We start from the raw sequence: 20,905 nt of genomic DNA, 5'->3' as shown, positions 1-20,905 counted from the left end.
CACATTTATTTTAATTAAATTAAGATGTTACCTTGATAAGGTCTTTTACAGCCAATTAGTCCCAGAAGAATCAAGAAACTAAAAGTTCAGCAGTATTTACTTAGCAGCCTTGTAAAGAACAAGAGAATGTTTTCCACGAGAAAAATGCTTTTATTTACAAGTTCACGAGTAGTTTTAGGACATGGAAGTTTTCCATTGAAGAAGAAAAGAAATCCTCTTTGGTAAAATTTTATAGTCGTTTAATAGGAATTAACATTAGCTAGCTGGAGTCAAAAAAGCAAATAGTCAAAAAACCTATTCTGGGTTGAAAAGGCCAATTTGTCAGATCTCAGATTTGCAAAGCATTTTGGACAGTCCTCAGTCAATCGTTGTAGATAAAATCTACAGGCACAAAAAAAGAATGGAAGTTGTGTATTAGTTTCCAGTTGACCTCGATTTCAATAGACAGAAATCCAAGGTGTGGGGTCGTGTGTTAGAGAGACAAGTAGCCCATTCTACAAGCTGAGAGATACTCAGTATTGCTACAGACACCAATCAGAAACTACCGAGACCTTTTCAACTGTAAAGCAGAGAGGATACAGAATGGAACAAGAGATTCAGAGGGATCTATGCAACTCGAGTATTCCAATTGTATATGTTTTTCTCAGTGAAATTAATGCTACTTGTATATTGGAAATGGATAGCCAGATACCTTTTATCCGAAGCTCCTCCTGATCCCAAATGTATGGGTCTAGTTTGCCATTACTTGTTTTGACATATTCTTGAGACACTGTGGAATGATGTATTATTAACTAAAGTACTGAATGGAAACTATAGTACACTTGAAATGCCAACCCTTAACCATTAACCCAAATGCTGGTAAAAGGACTTCAAATGACTTGCCAGCCAGTGCCTTGAGCCCCACTTAGCAGTTTGATTTCAAGGTTGGTTAGAAACACAAAAATCCAGGTGCAGAATTCCTTTCCAGAACTGCTGGTATTATGTATTAATAATAATCCACTGGCATTTGATGTTTCCCATGCATTTTCAGTTGTACAGCGTTAGTAATAGGACAACGCAAATCCTAGCTTGCCTGCAGTGCAGAGTTCACCTGTGTTCCCAGAACTGCATAGTTTATGCTCATCCATATTTTCCTGTGGCTATTTCTATGTCACATTTCATACTGCATTGGCCCCAAGGCAGGAACCTCACGGTAGGAGCGCATGGCCGAGCAAAGCCGCTCAGTTCATGGTGGCTGAGAAGTAGCCTGGGGACAGCACCAGTCCTCCAGAGGCACAGTGACCCCACCTGCACAGGGCCCCTCCTCCTAATGGCACAGTCAGCCGTGAATGTCAGTGGATTAGCTCACTGATGAGCATATCACCCCTGGATTCAACCACTTCTCCGTGCGCCTCTTGATTCAGGCGGGTTGACAGTTAAGTTGAACTGGCACAACATACAGGTTTGCTGCTTGGTGTTGGGTTGGTGTTGTTGCTGCTGCTTTTAAAACCACATTCTACAGAAGCAAATTCTTGTTTTAAAGCCACATTCTATAGAAGCAAAGTCAATTCTCATCTCCTAACTCATCTTACTTTTGACAACATGTTCCACAATTACTTGTCCTGTATCAGCACATTCTTAGAATACAAGCCTCTTGAACACAGAAACATAGTCTAACATTCGTAATCGGATCCTCTGGCCTGCATGAGTGCAAGTCATAAACATGTATCATCCAGGTAAGCGTCTTGGTATATGACTGTAATTCCAGCTATTTGGGAGACTAAGGCAGGAGGACAGAAGGTTGGAGCAACTTAGTGGGGCCCTGTCTCAAAATAAATAGGGCTAGGGATGTAGTTCCATGATACGTGCTTGAGTAGCATCTGTAAGGACCTGAGTTCTATGCCTAGAGCTGAAAAAAATTATATATATACACATATACATATTCATTAAATAATAGTCTCTCTAAATAGTGCCTTCTGGGGAGGCTGAGGCCAGTAGATTGTTTGAGCCCAGGATTTTGGGGGTAGTATGGGTAACAAAACAAGATCTTGTTCTGACTTACTTTTCTCTGAGTTGTTTTAGCCATGCATGTAGAACTATTCATTTTCACACTATATAATATCCCATTCTCTCAATATAACAGAATTGTTTTTCTCTTCTACACTGAAGTATATGTGGGGTTTTTCAATTTTTTTTTTTTTGTTTGCTTTGGCCTTTTTGAGAGAGGGTCTCACTATGCAGTTCAGGTTGGCCTTGAGCTCACTTTGTAGCCCAGGCTTGTCTCAAATTCACAAGATCCTCCTGCCTCAGCCTCCCAAGTGCTGATATTACAGGTGTGCACCACTATGCATGTTGGGGATATAGCTCAGTGGCATAAGCTCCTGCCGGGTTTTTCAATTCTTACTGTCATAAGTTGCGTGAACCGTCACTGCTGTGAACACATTTGTAGTGCATCCGTCTCGGAACACACATTTTTTCCAGAGAATATGCTAGATGTGGCATTACTTTGGTTTTTTTGTTTTTGTTTTTGTCTTTTTGTTTCTTTGGTACTGGGAATCAAACTCACAACCTCAAGCTTACCAGGCAGGCACTATGTCACTGAGCTAAATCCCTGGCCCAAGATGTGGCATTACTTTGAGTGGAGAAGGTAGGCATTTATCTCTGTTAGGAAACATTGCATTCATGCTGAAACAACAGTTTCCATCTTACCTGTAGGATATAAGTGTTTTTCTCCTCCTCTTCACCAACCTTTGGTCTGTGTCTGTCAAATTTCGTGTTGTTCCAGTCTGGAACCTACTTTTATTTTTGCCACAGTGGACTGTGTGAGTCCATACCTGAGTTTGGTTTGAATCTGCCATTTCTTCAATCACTCCAGACATTAATTTATCCTTCTTTGTGGATTATGTGCCCTCTTCTAGAAGATGATTGATCCTATCTTTTGTCCATTGTCCCTCTTTCGATTCCTAGTATCTAACCCTTTTTTAAATTAAATATGTAGCAAATACCATATAACAGTTTGTAACGTATCTCTTCATTCTCCCTTTGGCATGTGCTGAGAAACAAAATATTTTCTTTCAAAACACTAAAATTTATGGACCATTTTGCTGTTGTGTATGGTGTGGCATCTCACTTAAGATATCTTTCCCTGCCTTGAAGACGTGAAGGTACCCTCTTAAATATCCTTCTTGAAGTTTAAACATTTCACTCAAGTCCATTCAGCATTGATCTCTAAATTATGATGTGGAGAAGCTGTTGTGTTCTATATGAGTGACCAATGGACTCTGTGTCATTTATTAAATGGTCTATCCACCCTCAGGGACCTGCACTGTTGGCTCTGCCATCTGTGAGGTTTACATATGCATAGGTCTATTTCTAAGTTGTCTGTTCCTTCAGTCTGTTTGTCCACCTCTACACCAACAGCACAATGCCTTGATTGCTATATATTTATGACAAGTGTTAAAATTGAGGTGCTGGGAACTTAGCTCAGCGGCACAGCGCCTGCCTGGCAAGTGCGAGGTTGTGAGTTTGATTCCTGGTGCCGGAAAAAAAAAAAATCAAAAAATTGAAACAAAAACAAGTGTTAAAATTGATAATAGCACAGTTCCTCCCTAGTGACTTATTCAGATTGACGCATTGCATTTTCAAGTACATTTTCCTTCAATTTTTATTTATTATTAGTACATGTTTGCATATGTAATGATTACATTCCTCATGGGGGTTGGTACATGTATAAGACACATCTTAATGCTTTTTTCATCTCTTTTCCTTCCACTCTCTCCCTTCTTCCTCTATGTCTTGGTCCATGTACATTTTTAAAGGGTGTCTCATGGATTTTGCAGCTCTTTGCCATCTTTGATGCATATTGTTGCTACCTTATTGCTAAAAGAATGTCTTATGCCTCACTCTGGGGTCATAGTATGGGAATACCCATGATTTAATGAAACTAGTCAAGATGTTTCAAAGTCAAGAGACACCCCTGCCTTTTTTCTCTGGCTGGAAATGATACACCTGTTTGAAGTTTATCAGGTAAAACTTGAATAAAACTCAAGACCCTCATACTTGGCATGATTTCTGTCTTGATCAGAATAGCCTTGGCCATTGTATTAGACACTGTCCCATATCTAAAACAAAATACCAATATCTACAAATGAAAGGCGTAGAGGTTTATTTTGCCTCACAGTTTCAGTGGGTTCAGTCCGTGGTAGTCAGGCTCCAGGACAGGAACTACATGGTAAAAGGGCATCATGGAGGAAAGCTGTTCACAGCATGGCACCCAAGAAGCAGAAAGAGAAGAGAGGAGCCAGTGACAAGAAAATAACTCTCCACAAACCTGCCTCTTCTGACCAGGCTACACCTCTGACCAGGTTGCAGATTAGATTGGGGGGGCAGATATTCAATGTTCAAACCATAACATTCCACCTCTAACTCCCAAAAGGCTCATGTCCATGTTATTATGCAAAATGCATTTAGTCCAACTCTAAGTGTGGCCAAAGTCCTAACAGTTCTAGAATCACTGAAGTCTCAAGTCCAAAGTCTCCTCTGAGACTCAGGGCAAACTTTTGGTTGTGAATCTCTTATAAAAAAAAATCAAAAAGAAGTTAAATACTTTCAATAGACAGTGGCACAGGGTAAACATCTCCATTTCAAAAAAGGGAATGGAGGACAGAAAGGGACCAGACAAAAGCAAGACTGAAACCTAGCAGGGAAAACATTAAATCCTGTAGTTGCATGCCAGCATCTGGGGCAGGTTATTGTGCGATGTGAGCTCCACAGGGCTTAGGTAGCTCCATCTCTATGGGACTACTAGTCACAGCCCACGTGACGACTCCCTTGGGCTGACTGTACTCACTGCCTACAGTTTTCCTCAGCAGACATTTCTTGTTCCCATCATCTCTAACTTCCTGAGGTCCCTACTGCACTTCTCAATTCACTCTCATAGCTTCATGCACTGCCCTTTCAGGGACATATTTCCTGGCCTCCCAGGAGCTTCTTTTGTCATTTGGGTGGAAACTTTAATGACTCTACAACTCTTGAATTTTGCATGCAAACTGAAAAAAGCCAACACTATGTATGCCATCAAGCTCTGCAGCCAGCTCAAGTAGAAGCCTAGCTCCCTTGTACCATGCACCTCACAGTGCCTGGATGGCTGAAGTTGGATAATCACTTCCTTCTGTGGCCCTGCATGAGCAGGACATCCTGGCACTGTCTTCTCAAAACAGTCTTTCAAAGGTGTTTACTCTTTTCAGGTTAAAGTAGGTAGGTCTGGCCATTTCCTGAGATGCCTTCAAGGCATCTGTTCTGCTGGTATTGTCCTGATGCAAAGTACTTGGCTTCTTTTTAATGCTAATCTTTTCAGCAACTATGTTCTCCTTTGCCCCAGTTTTGCAGGTGCTTCCTTTTTGGTAAAACAACAAACTTTTGATATCTTTTTGCTACTGATTTTCACTATGTCTGCCTAAAAGCAGACAATAGTACCCATGCTGCAGTTTGACCTCTGAAAGATCTACTAGTCCACCATCTTTAAATTTAGCCACCCACAAAGTTTTATGATATAGACATAAATGTAGAGAAATTCTTTGCCAGAATTAAATATGCATGGCCTCTAGTTCAGTTTCTAATAGAGTCTTCATTACAAAATGAACCTCGTCTTTACTGTCTGTATTCCTATCAACACGCCGGTCCTCTGAGCTTCAATCTGAATCACCCAAGTTTGGCTTACAGCAGTCTAAGATTTCTCTAGCCAACACCTCTAAACATTTCCAAACTCCTCCCACAAACCGGTTCTAAAGGTTTCTGAACCACATGATCAGCTACAGTCACCATAGAAATGCCATTCCTGGTACCAATTTTCCTGGTATTAGTCAGCTTTTCTGTTGCTAGGACAAAACACCGAACACCTGTAATTTAAAGACAAAGAGGTTTATTTTGGCCCACAGTTCAGTGAGTTCAGTCCATGGTCAGCAGAATCCAAGGCAGAAATGGCATGGTGAAAAGGTACAGCAGAGGAAAGCTACCCACACCCTGATGACCAGGAAGCACAGAGAGAAAAAGAGGAGCTGGAGAAAGAATATATCCCTCTATGTGACACTCATAGGAACCATCTTTCTAACCACTGCCAGCTGGCTCCACACGAGATTTGGGGGGAACATTCTAGATTCAGACCATAACAGCAATTGATAAACAAACCTGTTTTGGCCAAACTATTTAGTTTGACATTTTAAAACTTGTAAATACCGCAATTACTTCCTTTCATTCTCATCCAGCTTGACTTCCTCCAAAGCAAATAGAGATCACAGTGCCATTCTTTGATGCCGTAAAAGTTAGGTTTCATAGGATTTTGTAAAGAGCTGAAATGTAGACTGAAACACAAACTAGATTAAAGTAAAAGAGACTATCTGTGTGAGAGTAGAGACCCGGAGAGGGCATTTAACTAGCCCAGGTCACACAGTCTCAAGAACTTGTGCTCCAAGTGACTAATTTAAAGATAACAATACACACTATATTAACCATTATTACACTCCTATTGTCTTGTTTTGAAAAGTTTTACCTTTTTTTAACTTTTATTTTCTTTTTAAAATAAAGTTTAAAAAAACTTGAATCTCTTTGTTCTATGTTCAATTCCTATGCTTTCTACACTATGCTAATGTTTGGCAAACTTTTTCTGGAGAGAAATGTAGTAAATAGCTTAGGCCTTATGAGCCAAGAGACAATATCTTCAATTCCTCCGGCAACTATTCTCCTGGAAAGGCTAATAATGTTTTTAATTCAATTTTATTTTTTATTGTCACATAATAACACAAATGTGTAAAACATTCTTAGCTCAAGGGCCACGTAAAACCAGGCGGATGGACCAAATTTCCCCTGCAGGTGGTAGTTTGCAAAGCATGCTCTAAATCATTTTAAAGAGTTTTGTGTGGAAAGTTTTATGTTAGAGATTTAACTTCTTGTTTCTGTATTTTGGGGATAAAAGGCATATGAAAATACAGTTATAGCCTAGCCCCAATATTATAATTGCCTTGAATTACAAATTAGGAACAACCAGAAGCAAAACTGTGCTCCTTAAAAGAAATTAACACTATACAGAATGTATTTGTGGCTCAGTTCTGAAAATGGCTTAAAGAAATTGGAATCTGGTTTCATCTTCCATGTACTGAGATATCTGCTATGTCTCAGGGACTGTTTGGTACCAAATCACAAAACTATGAATGGTAATGAATATGAAAATTCTTTCCTTTTCTTATTATTAGTACATGTTTGTAGTATATAAGTTTACACTCTTTGTGAGGGTTCGGTACATGTATATAAAATGTCATAATTACTTTTTAATTCCTTTTCCTCCCCACCACCTCCTCCTTCTCTCAACCCCCTTCCCAGCTAAGAAAGATCTTTCTGCCTACTTCCTACTATCTATCTTTTATTTTGCTCTTTATTTATAATTTGAGTTTCTCATATAAGAGAAACCATGTAATATAAGCTTCTATCTAATTTATTTCACATAACATTATGGTCTCAAGGTACATCCATTTTTTTTTATAAATTACTCAATTTTATCTGTATGGTAGAGTATTACTCCATTGTATGTAAATATCACATTCTCTATCCATTCATCTGTTGATGGACAGATAGGCCACTTCCAAGATTTAGCTCTTACAAACTGTGCTGCTATAACTATAGAGGCATGTATCACAGAAAGATGATGTCTTAACTCTTGAGAAGAAACCTAGAAGGGCAACCCTTGGGTCAAATGGAATTTCTACTTTTAGTTTTTTGAAATGTGTCCATACTGATCTCCATAGTAATTGTATTAGTTGACATTCTCACCAACATTGTAGAAGGGTTCCTTCTGCCCTGCAGCTTCTCCAGCATTTGTTATTGTTTGATTTCTTGATGAGAACCATTCTTTCTGTGGTGAGATGGAATCTCAGATAGTCAAAAAAACACAGTATCTGTGTATAATCCCTCATATAGAAACACTGGGAAAGCAAGGTTATTAATATATATTATTTTTTCTGCATTTAAACATTAAAATGTTCTGTTCAATTATTCTTAGAGCTTCCTGAAATCCAAGTATAGTATAACTGTAAGCATTTTCAGATATTCCGTTACTATTTCCAGCATTCAATTATGGGAAGTCTTCTTTTGATGTGGATTTTATCATTTGGCTCTTCTCTGATTTCAACACCTGTTGCTTCTCTCTTAGACATTTTAAAGGAAGTAGCATTTTCATAACAGCCCAGCACTATAATCTTTTCTGTCTCTGCCTCTAAATCCAAATCACTGTGGAGTGTGGCCAGAGTTACATCTTTTTCCTTTTTTTTTTAAATCCCTAAGCCAAAGCCTATAAAAACATTTCACTGTCCTACTGCTATCTCTGGGCATACAACTGGCTTTCCATTCTTCAGGTACCTGCTCATTATGAATTATAGACACTGGTTATGTGAAGTGAAAAATATTTCAAAGAGTTTTATGTGGAGAACCTGAAAAGTGCTACCCAGCCCTTTGAAATATGGTCAGCTGGATACCGTCAGCCTGCTTCTCGTTTATTCTGTGTCCCGTATTTTGAAGGGCCTTCTTGAAACTGCCTAGGGCTCTTCATAGTCTGGGTGTCTGGATTGAGAACTTTCTTATCACAAACTTACTGAAAGGCCACCAAGGGAACAATCTGTCAACCCCACAAAAATGAAAAGTGTACCTGAAAATATTTATTTTCAGACTGACTCATTCTTGAATGTCTGAAATTACACTGAATATTTTTTGGTTTGTTTAATTGGCTTAGAGTGTAGGAGTGAAACAATAAATAAACATCGGCTAAGCTTTAAATATAGGCTGTCCTCAGTAATTCATTTTTAGTTTTCATTTTTGCAGATAGGTCAACAACCTACCACCCCATCAACAGCCCCATCATTTTCTTTTCTTTAAAGAAAGTTAAAAAGTTATGGTTTTTCTGATTATGCTGGAATACACACACAAAAATTGTGAGATAGGTCAAGAGAATATAAAGTCAAATATGAAAGTCACCATAATTCGATCCTCAGAGATAGCAAATTTTAACCATGTAGAATTTTAGCCACCTCATATACTTGGAGAATGTTCATGCATATATACAGATAGGTAGTGTCAGGCTCAATTCTAGCATGACTCTCCCAGCACCCAACCTGCCTGCCAGCAGAGACGTTGTTCTCAGCTCAGCCCCTAGGTCGCCCTCACCAAACACAGGATATCATAAGAGATAACATAGAGTGTGGAATCTTCCAAGCACTGGGACAGCTGAAGACACCCAAATATACCATACACCCTGAGGACTTTGAACACTGAGACGCCAGAGAACTTCGACAACAGATGTTTGCCTAAACCCCATCACTTGAGGTGTCTTGCCTGATCTCCCCATTTGACTCCTTTGTTCAAGCCCTATAAAAAGGCTGCATTTTCTCTGTATCACACAGACGGCCTTTTCACCCTCTGTTTCCTTGCACCCAAGCACAATAAATTCCATGCTATGATGCGTTCCAAAAGCCTGGTGGTCTCAGCTGGTCTCTGCCTCGTCCTGTCCCAGTAGGTATGTAGGTAGGTAGATAGCTAGATAGACAGAGACAGAGCCAGAAAGTAAAATGGTGGTTTCCAGAGGCTAAGGGGGAGTGAGAATGGGAGTTAATATTTAGGGGGTACAGAACTTTAGGTTTTCAAGATGAAAAGAGTTCTGGAGATTGGTTGTACAATGGAAATGTGCTTTACACTTAAAAATGATTGGGATGTAAATTATATGCTGTGCTTATTTTATTGCAAATAATTTTAAAATCAGAAATCCTTCAGATTGTTCCTGTATTTTATTGTTCTATTTGCTTATTAGTTATATAATCATGGGTCTTAGCTTGTAATTTTAATTATCCAGAAAAAAAAAGCGAGGACAATACTACAAAGCTCTTGGACTTTGTTTATTCTTCAGGCCCTCAGACCTTGCCAACAATCTCTTTACTCTGAATGTATAGGCATCTACCAAGCTTTAGTTACCTTAGTTTTTGATCAGTTGCATACAGGAAACAAAAGTACAGATGAGATGCAGAAAGCTATACACAGGAAACCAGCAGTAGAAAGAAGGGAAGGCAGATTGCCTAACACTACAGAAAAGCATTACTCAAAAGAGCATATTTAACAATTTAAACCATATAGTATCTTGCCATCAAATAATGCGGATGAAAATATGCATATAGTGTCATTCAATTAATATTTATTTAGTGGCAGTTATGTGTCAGGAGTCCATTAGGATATGAAAGTATTCACAGCAACATTAATAGTGCTTTGCAAAGGGGGATATTGTCATTACACTCTATTTTAAAAGGCAGAAAGAATATAATACAATGATAGGGATCAAAATTTAGACACTTTAGCAGTAAATCCCAGTTACCTAGAAGTTTTACTTCTACAGAATATCTTGTGTTACCTGACAACCTTGGGTCCAAATGACATTCCTGTTTAAGAGCTGTGTATGGTGTAGTGACCCCACCCACCACATGAACTTGAACCACTTTACTCCTTTCGTAACCAAGGAATTTATAAGTACATTGCTCATAAAAGAGCAGTACAGTATATGCTTATTGTGAAGGCACATTTGCTTTGTTAAGCATTTTCAATGGTTCATCTTGATTTTAACCATGAAATTTTCTTGACTGTAGTCCTGTTTTATTGAGAAATGTGTGCCAATAGTTATAGTATATACTTTTGGGCTATAGGAAAATCTGACTTGGGACAGGAAAAAAAAAATGTTTGATGTACCATTGCCACACAGTGATGACTTTTTATGACTCCATCTCTCTTTCCAGGGAAGTTATAAACTACGAAGATCATCAATACAGTATCTAGCAGCAGTGGTTTTAATAACTGAATTCAGGGGCTGGGGATTTAGTTCAGCGGCACACTGCCTGCCTGGCAAGCACGAGGTCATGAGTTCAATTCCCAGTACCAGGGGGAAAAATAATAATAATAATAATAATAACTGAATTCTATAGTAAAGATAATTGTTCAAGAAAAGTGAGCTCACACAGAATTCTTGATTACTGTTGTCTGTAAAAGGATCTGTTTTTCATTAAAGTAAAGAAATGAAATTTGGAGACCCTACAGTTAAGCATGACTTTGAATATTACCGATTTTGCTTGTTCTATCATGAATGATGTCTGGAAAACAAACTGTCGACTTGAGGGCAGATGATCTCAATAGCGCTGTAACAGTCCACTCAAACACCCATTGCTCCCAGAAGTAATATAATGCAGCAATCCCAAGCGGGACTGTGTGACCTTAAGGCCGCCAACAGTACTGAGGTTCCCTTAAACACTTCCTGCCAAGCCCAATCCAAGAACAGCTGTACCACTTTGTAGACCTGTCTCCATACGTGATCATTTTGCATTTGTCCTCCTAGTAAACACACTTCGAAGGTTTTCTAAGTGCACTGCACATTTGAAAAGATGTCGAGAGAAAATGCTGCGTTTGTCTATGGCCATACCACATGAACACGCCCAATCTCGACCCTGAAGGCCCTCGATCTCGTCTGATCTCGGAAACTAAGCAGGGTCGGGCTTGGTTAGTATTTGGATAGGAAAGTGCTGCGTTTTTAGTGGGATACAATACTTATGAGATCTCTGTCGGAAGAAAACTCATTTAATGGGGCTTGTTGTTCTATCTGTGGTGTGCCTATGAAACCAACAGTGAAGCAAAGCTATCTAAGTGCCTGTTCTGTTGCTGCAACTTGAACAATCATGCTCTATTTTAGCAGTAACAGCAAAATATTTTTAATGCTAGATTAAAAACCAGGAAAATATTAGCAAAGTCTGAAAATACAGTCATCACGGAGAGCTCCTGAAGGTAGCTGATGCTTGACAACTAGAAATCAAGTGACTTAAAGTTTCAGTGTTTCACCTTATAAATTGTCTTACATGTGCCTACTGCTAGTTTAGGTTCTAAAATGCAGAATTAATAAAAATTCCTTTTTCACATCCTCTTGTATTCCTGCTTAACAGATATTAGCTTTATGCAGAATTTTTCATCTGTCAATCTACAAGAAGATGACCTGGAATGAAAGTCTCTGTCCCCCAGCCCACTATCATTTGTATCTTGTCTGCCTTTTCCCTGACCTCTGCTTTCCAACTCCTGCAGCACTCTTTGCTTTGGGTCTTACCTGTCCCACTGTGCCTGCTGTCAGATTTCTTTTCTCTGTTGTCAGTCCTAAGGTCTCTGGTTATTTCTCCATTGGCTTTCTCCTCTATCTGCTCAGAAGAGTTTTCTCACATGATATTAGTCGTCTGAATGAGAAGAAAAGATCAGTCGATCATCACAATGTCTAGAATATCCAAATGTTTGCTTTTCCAAAGCCATAGACTGCATTTCCTTGTTTATTTTTGGGTGACGTCTCACTCCAGCTGTCATCATTCTATTTATTTGCTAATCTCTCCACTTCCATGAAACGCTATTATTTTCCAAGTTTCACTTTTAATCCTCTTTAATTGGTCTAAAATGTATATATTTTAAATAGTCAAATGATTTGCATCCATGACCCGTCTTACGTACTTAGCACTCTGGAATCTATTTGTTCAGAGAGTCAGTGTTTGTGGAGCCTTTGCTACTTGTGATTGTAACCCAGGTGCTATCATCTCACTCTGTGGGAAGCCCACATTCTCCCCCAAGATTAGTGCTCTTGTCTGTGTCCTACATTTTGAGTAGCTTCTCCTTCTGATTTTCTTTCATTCTTTTTTTTTTTTCTGGGTACCAGGAATCGAACTTAGGACCTTGCACGTGCCAGGCAGGTGCTTATGCCACTGAGCTATATGCCCTCCTTCTGATTTTCTGTATTTGCAGAAGACTGAGTTCAGTTCAGTTTCTACAGCTAGGAGTGAACCACAGCAGTTTAGAGTGCTTCTTGTTCAATTTCCCTGAAAGGCACTTTCATATAGCAAACTTAACTGAAGATTCAAAGACAGCAGAGGAGACTTCACCTATGTTGGTAGTGCGCTACCTCTGAAGCTGTGATAGGTACGGCTGTGCCATTATTCCCAACATAGAGGTGGACAGCAGCTTACATTATTGTGTCAATGGAGAGCCCTATCACTCAGAATAAAGTATGACCTCATTCTCATGTTATGAGAACAGTTCACTGTGGATGCTTTGAGGAGCTGCTTGCTTTGTCCCGATGACTTGTGGGTGCGGGTTGTTGCCAGGATTCTTCATTAAGAACATTTTAAAGTAATCACTCTTCTCAGTTTCACCTCCCTAGCACAAAGGACTTATCAGCGCCTGCACATGTTATGCAATTACCTTTGCGGTAATCTTGTCTTCTATGTGACCGCAGTCATCCATACCCCTGTGTTAAGGTTTAGATCTAGATGTCCCCGCAAAGCCTCATGGGTGGGGCCTTGGGGAGGTGGTTGGATCGTGGAGGGTGATACTCATCAGCGGATTAGTGGGCTAATGAGTTTATAGCTAAATGTGACTTGGGAGGTGAAGACTGACTGGGGAGGTGGATCGCTGGGGGTGTGGCCGGGAAGGGTCTATCTCCTTGTCTCCTCCTTTAATCCCTCCCTGCTGCTTCTTGCCTGCCTTGCCATGAGCTCTTTATCCTCTGAGATGCCCCTCTGCCATGCTGCCCTGCTTTGGAGTCAGCTGATTATGGACTGAGACCTTTACAAATGTGAGGCAAATGAACTTCTTCTCATTTAACTTACGGGTGTCAGGAATTTTGTCTGAGTGATGACAAAGTAACTGAGACATCCTGCATGATATCGCCCTGGAACTTGACATTACCACTCATGGTCCTTCCGTAAACATTCCATTTTCCCATCCTCTGTCCTTCTAGCACCCTAGCCAGAATTCACACAGAGCCAGATCCAGTGAATAAGGTGGGTGTGGACACAACACGTTTTTATGAGCCTGCCTTTCTGTTAGATGGCGCTTGACCACAGCGTTCACCTTAGACTGCACCTTGTAAAGACATTCACAAAAGAGGACTTTCAGACCTGCTTCAGAAAGTTGTAACATGATGGGATAAGTGTGTTTGAAGGGAGGGGGAGAATTTTAAGGAGGATTAATGGCAGTGTGTCTTGTTACTATAATAATTTTCAAAAATTCAAGCATCACTATATATTTTGATCTTACATCATAGTCTTCCAGAAAGGCTTAACCAAAGGGTAAGAGTCGAACTGCTTCAATCCTGCAACCCCACTAATGCCTGCAATCCCCTTATCTGTCCCCTGGCTACTGTCTCCATGATCCTGATGGTGTCCTCTCTTTCTTCTTACTGATCTTTATAGTGCACGCTCAGTGAAGTGTCATAGTCCATTCTTTGCATATATTCTCCACCTCTTCCTTATTTTGATCCTTTGGCAAGATAAACCTGCTTCAATTCCACTGGCTCTCTGCAGCCAAATGTCACTGCCACCCTCCCTGCCTTCAGGTCTTCCCTGCAAAAGTACTTTGTCAGATGAGTCTCCTGGCCACCTTGTCCAGCCTTTCTCAATCTACCCTTGGTATTTTGTTTCCTTCTTTCTTATTTTAAATTTCCCCAGCAATTGTGATTATTTAAGATATGCAATACATATTATGGATTTATCATATCTATTGTCCCACACTCACTAAAACATCAACCATCACGACCCCCTTGTTTAGACTATGGCTTAGCACACAGTAAGTGCTCAAATAAACACTTGTGAAGTGAAGGTAGATAATACCACTCCTGAATCTGTGGGGAAATTTGAAGTTGGAAAGCAGGGAAGAAAGTGGTTGCAGGGAAATGAGAAACCATTACATCATATCACTGAGCACAACAGATGGTTTAGTTCAGCATCCTGTGTTTAGAAGAACCCATGAACACCCTCAACACGGGTAAGCTCCTGCTGCAGACCTTGCTTCCAAGGTCTCCCAACACCCTGCCGTGAACTTGCTGATCTTCAAGGTCATTGCACGTTTTCCCCTTCTTGGGATGACTGTTATTCTCCATAATCCCTGGGCATGCTTTCCTCTCTGCAGGGTACATGTAGCTTTGCCTGTTCTCCCTCCACTCAGGCTATGCCCAGAGGACTTCCTCCCACAACCAAATGGGCCCATTAAGTCATGGGAAGCTCAGAGGACACTTTCTACCCCCAGGAGAACAGCCCCTCTTCTCCCACAGCAAGAACCAGTGCTCTGATGGGAACATAGGGGTGAGTGTGATGCGGCTGCGTAGGAGAAGCTGAGCCACACGGTGCAGAAAGGCATGTAAACACTATTTCAGCACAACTCGACACATGTTATAGGAGCAAGTGTGCACAGAACACTACCTGAGGATTTAGGGAAGGTACGAAGCGTGTTCAGAAATGCAGTTAATGTTTAATTTTTTGAAAACTTTCTTACAGTAAAAGACATGTGTATATTAATTCCCTTAAACATACTCCCTTTTACTTTGAATATGATTATACCATAATTCCTGTCACTTTCTGAGGCAATTCTGGAAGTCTGTCTTATGTCTTTAGTTGCACTGCCATGGCTGCCCTGATGTCCTGAATCAATTCAAACCATTTACCCTTAATGGTCATTTTGACTTTGGGGGTGAGCCAGAAGTCACACAGAGCCGGATACAGTGAATCAGGTGGATGAGGACATGCCGTAATGTTTATATGAGCCTGCCTTTCTGTTAGATGGCTCTTGACCATAGCATTCACCTTAGATTGCACCTTGTAAAGACATTCACAAATGAAGACTCTCAGAACTGCTTCAGAAAGTTGTAACATGATGGGATACTTGTGTTTGAAGGGAGGGGAGAATTTTAAGGAGGATTAATGGCAGTGTGTCTTGTTACTATAATAATTTTCAAAAATGCAAGCATTTTCATCACACATTATGGTCCTCCAGGAAGGCTTAACCAAAGGGTAAGAGTTGAACTGCTTCATAATGAGCAAAACTAGCCAAGCGGAGGAAAGCTACTGAGAAGCAGGCGTTGTGGCCTAAACATTATGTGGAAAAGCACAGGAATGTGAAAGAGGGTGCAGGGTGTTGGTGGCCAGAATAGTGCACACAGCGCCACAGGGACCAGTGACCTGGGCCTAGGGAAGTCAGGGGCACCAGAATGCAGACAGCGTCCCACACCACGCCAGTGAGTACAGACTTGCCCCGATGGCCGTAGGTGATAACTACTTTTAATCAAAGAAGTGGCATAATCCATTTGGTGAGTTTATTTAGGGTTGATTATTAACCCCACCTTTCTTATATTTTACACTAAAAATGCTGTTTTATTATTTCATAAATACCACAGGGTTTAATATTAATAGTTTTGGAAACGAATCTTACTTTCATTTTAACACCTAATGTGCTATACCCAATATCTCAGTGTGGTCCGGGAAGCCCGGCAGCTGAATCCCCAGGCCACTCGCTTCCTCTGCTGTCCAGGATCCCTCCTCACTGGAGGTGGCAGCCCAGAAAAATGTAGGCTTACAGGGGCTCCAGATAACTTACATGTACTGAAAGCTGAGGGCCACTGTGCTTGCTTCCATAGGAAGAGCATGACACTAAAGAGAGAATTTACTGAATCACAATTTGATGTGAACTGATGCTCTCAATGAAGTCCGTTACTTGTAACCTATGCAGCCCAAAAAATCTCAAATGTGTATATCATACATTTAAAAAACAAATTCAGATATCAGATTCTCTTCTTATCCTTTATAGAGAGGGTAATTTATTGGCTTATGCCCAGCCCCACTCCAACTGTTAAATAGCACCCGCTGTCTGCCACGGGTTCGTTTCTGCTTTGGTTTGGTTTTGTTTTTGTCTTTTTGAGACAGGCTTTCACTGTGCAGTTCAGACTGGCCTTGAACTCACTTTGTAGCCCAGGCTGGCCTGAAATTCTCGATGATTCTCCTGCCTCAGCCTCCTGAGTGCTGGGATTACAGACCTGCGCCACCAGGCCTGTCTTCTGCCACTGTTATGCAAAAGATGTTTTGCATATTCATGAACAACTTCAGCCAGGAATCGAATCTGAGCCCAGGGCAACCACAGTGTGTTCTTCCTCCTATGGTGAGCTCCTCTGACGCAGAGCCCTCAGGGTTGCAGGCTCTGACTCTAAGCAGGCTGGAGCTCTGGATTGAAAAGTTAACTATGTATGTAGTATGGCTCTGTGCTTTAAAGTTTGCACACCATCTCCCCAAAATGAGGTTCACTCGTGTGCCCAAGGGAAAATGAAAAGTTCCAGCCTCCAGATAGAATTTGGACCAGCCCTGGAATGAGCACAGGATAGATGAGGGCCAAGGCCTCTCACGGTCTTAAAACCCGGTGATTTATGATCATGGTTCCCACCAGCAGCACGTGCAAATGCAGGTGACCTGTTGCATTTACTTGTGCCCGCTGAGAACACTCAGCATTAAGGTCTTCATCAAATGCCTCAGTCATTGTTCTTTAAAACTTTCCTATGTTTACTCTTGCTATATTTTTTTCTACAGGGAAGTCAAAACTAAGTTAGTAGTTTTCCAAATGGAAGAAAAATGTCACTTAAGATGAATTTAGAGTGCTTATTAGTTTGAGAAAACAGTCACTAAATCATGGGACTTTAAATGCAAAGTCATAGAAAAATTTCCATTTTTGAGGTGAACATTTTATTATTTAAAGTAAATGCTCTTTGTCATTAATTTTGAGTTTTAGAAAACTGATGCTAATTGGATTTTCTTTCATTGTTTTTTAGCAAAATAAAACATGCACATAGTAAAAAATAATAATAAAATGCTGATAATATTAAAAGTTTAGGACAGCCAGGGGTGGTGGTGGATGCCTGTAATCTTGACACTTGGGAGGCTGAGGCAGGAGGATCACTGCAAGTTTGAGGTCAGTTTGGGCTACATAGTGAGCTCAATGCCAGCCTGAACTGCATAGTGAAACCCTGCCTCAAAAAAAAAGCTGAGTGTATCTTTCCAAGGCCACCAATTTCTACTCTTGCAGCTATTTTTCTTCCATTTATTTACTTTCATATTTCTGAAAAAATGGGCTTGTAGAGTTTTTAAAAATTGCCAATTTTAATATTATTAGTTGTCTTGCAGTTTGGTAGAAGAGGGTCCACATGATTTACTGCTCTCCTTTTGCTTGAATCTTCTCAAATAACCTTACATTGTAATTCCTGGTTAAATTAGTATGCATAAATTATGGAAATTACGTTCACCCCTCAGTCACTACTTCCCATGTTTGTAAATCTTCTTGGACACTTTATAGTTCTCTACTGTTACACTCCTCAGACAGCCTGTCCGTCCCTTTGTTTACTTGCTGCCGTCTCTGCTCCCTCACCCTCTGCCTCTAACCTGGGCCGAGTACGCATGCTCATCCTAGGACTGACATTGTGAGTTAGATCCTGTCTGCAGGATCCTGTATCTTTTCTTTCCTTGAACTAATTCCCCTCTGTAGGGGGAGCAGATCCTCCAGTTATTAACTATGAACGTGTGCCTAGACAGTAACCTTTTTGATTCATTATATATTTTTAAATGTCCTTGTGTTTCCTCCAACTTAATGTACCATTTGGCTGATGATAAAATCCGGACTGAAAATCAATATGCTGTACAATCCTGAAACCACTCTTTCATATCGCCCTTGTGGAAATGCTGTTGACACACCCAGTGTCGTTTTGATCCCAAGCCCTGTGTGTGTGTGTGTGTGTTGTCTTCGCTGTCGTGTATTCTAGAATCTTCTCTTTGTCTCCTGTGTTCCATAATGCTGGGATAAGGTGTCTTGGTTGTGTGTGTCTATGAGAGGAGATGGTTTAATATACCCCATCAATCTGAAAAATTCATTTGTAACACTTAAGAAAATTTTCCTTTACATTATTTGTTTAACAATTTTCTTCTCAGTATCTTGCATGTTTTACTTATTTATTTTTTAAACTCTTGTTGGTCACACTCTGATCATCCTGGATTGACTTTCTTGGGTTTTTTTTTTTTTTTTCCTTATTGTTCACTCCTTTTTCTTTTTGTCCTGTTTTCCAGAAAGATTTCCGGAAAGAGTTTATCTTACACTATTTTAAACCAATTTTTAATTTTAATTGTGGCTCTATTATTCATTGCCATCTAACAAATTATCTGAAAATGTACAGCTTAAACCAGCAGACATTAATGATCTGACATGACGTCTGAAGGTCAGCCGGACTGGGTGGTGTGGGACTCAGATCTCTCGTGGATGCATAGAACTGTCTATGGGGCTTCAGTCATCAAAGCCTGGATGGTGGTGGAGAACCAGTAAGCAGGACCACACATGCGCAGGACTGTGCCAAAGGCCTCAGTTTCCCCATACGTGAGATTCTCCAGAAGACAGCTGGCATGACGCCTGGCTTTCCCCAGAGCAAGGAATCCAAGAGAGACCACAGAAGCTGGAAGATCTCTTTATGACCTGGTCTCAGACATGACATATTTTCACATCAGTTGCACTGGCCAATCCTGACACAGTGTGGAAAGAGACCACATGAGCACCTGAATACCATGGCAAGGGGTCACTGGGTGCCATCTTGGAACCTGCCTACTGCAGCCCTGCATTCCAAATTCGCTGTGTATTTATATCCCCTTTCTCTTCTACATGTGCCCACTTTTCTGGAGTCTCCTGTTTTGGGAATCCTCCAGCACTGCAATTCAAACAGGTTAACATTGGACTTCTCAGCTCAGACCCCAGATTATTATCCACATAACTCCTAGTAACTATCATCAGCTTCTAGATTCTGCCTAGCAACCTGTGGTATCTGCCCTTTCCACTATTTTATGTTTCCACTGTTTTACTCCCCAAGAATATCTATCTTGTTTCCGAGTTTGAGTTTTCCTTTTCTCTATATCTTTTATCAGAGCAAAGGAAGTATGCTGCTGTTCACAAACTTACCCCTGACTCAAAGTGTCCTCTTGCCATCCACCTTCCAAACATTAATTGACAGTTTTCTTCTGCTTCTTTCTTTCTTATCTTTATTTTGGGCAGCTTTCCCTTTGTTGGGACAAAATGAGAAAATACACAATTTAAAGGAGGAAGTGGTTTGTCCGGCTCATGGCTTCAGAGGGTTCAGCCCATGGTTGCCTCCAAGGCAGGAACGCCATGGCTGAAACACATGGTGGAGCAAAGCTGTGCAGCTCATGGTGGCTGGAAGCAGGACACAGGGGAAGGACACTAACAAGAGATATACCCTCTGAAGGCCTGCCCCCAGTGACCCATTTGCTCCCACTTGGCCCCACCTTGTAACTGCACATTCAGCTAATATATATGGATTAGTCCATCCATGAGTTTAACACCCCATGATCTAATCAGCTCTCCAGAAGTCTCTTAATCCAGTCAAGTTGACAATTAAGATGAACTGACACCTATTTTCATTGTCTTATGGGTTGACTTTTAGATTCTTCATCCACCCTGTTATTCTATATTTCAAAAACAGAGGACAAGTATGAAAGTATTTAATAAACTATAATCTTGGATTAATTCTTACCCATACAAGCAAGCCGGTTTTTCCTGCTTATTACTTGGAATGATACTGCTACTTGAGCCATGTCCATACTTTCAGATGATGCAGCATGACTTGTCCCTAGAATCTAAAAGAGACATCAGTTTGGAAAAGTGGCCTTGTGTTAGCGCTGACCCTCAAGCATCTGGGCATTCCTTTCTTCATGCTTATGGGTTAGCAGAAAGAAATAGATGTTTTCTAAAATGTCTTATATTTCTGTGACTAAAAACAGGGATTTTAGCAATTCCTAGCACTTTTCACAAACTAAACAATATGGAACTTTAGGAGACTTTAATATTTGTGCTTGACAGTTGGTATATATTTAGCCAAGGAACAGCTTGTAAGAGCAGTGTAAGGCATCTGTCCTCCACATGGACAGGATCTAAAGATGGCCTCACCGGGGAGGTTTAGGAATAGGCACACTTACAGGGCAGTCCAGAGAACTCTCAAGAAACTGGTTAAGTTGTTAGT

The 20,905-nt window shown here is 40.5% G+C and overlaps 1 protein-coding gene across 1 annotated transcript in view; it reads left to right on the top strand.

Annotated features, from left to right (window-relative positions):
* The first annotated feature begins 11,476 nt into the window (after window positions 1–11,476).
* Window positions 11,477–20,905, top strand: part of Col4a3 (collagen, type IV, alpha 3 (Goodpasture antigen)) — a 90,137-nt gene continuing 80,708 nt past the window's right edge. The window contains exons 1-3 of the mRNA XM_005395714.1: window positions 11,477–11,550; window positions 13,817–13,859; window positions 16,118–16,159. Coding sequence (XP_005395771.1) covers window positions 11,477–11,550; window positions 13,817–13,859; window positions 16,118–16,159 — 159 coding nt within the window. The remainder of the gene's footprint in view (window positions 11,551–13,816; window positions 13,860–16,117; window positions 16,160–20,905) is intronic.

The sequence above is a fragment of the Chinchilla lanigera genome, unplaced genomic scaffold, assembly GCF_000276665.1.
Source record: "Chinchilla lanigera isolate Chin_1 unplaced genomic scaffold, ChiLan1.0 scaffold00052, whole genome shotgun sequence".
NCBI lineage: Eukaryota > Metazoa > Chordata > Mammalia > Rodentia > Chinchillidae > Chinchilla > Chinchilla lanigera.
This window is presented reverse-complemented; position numbering and strand designations above follow the sequence as displayed.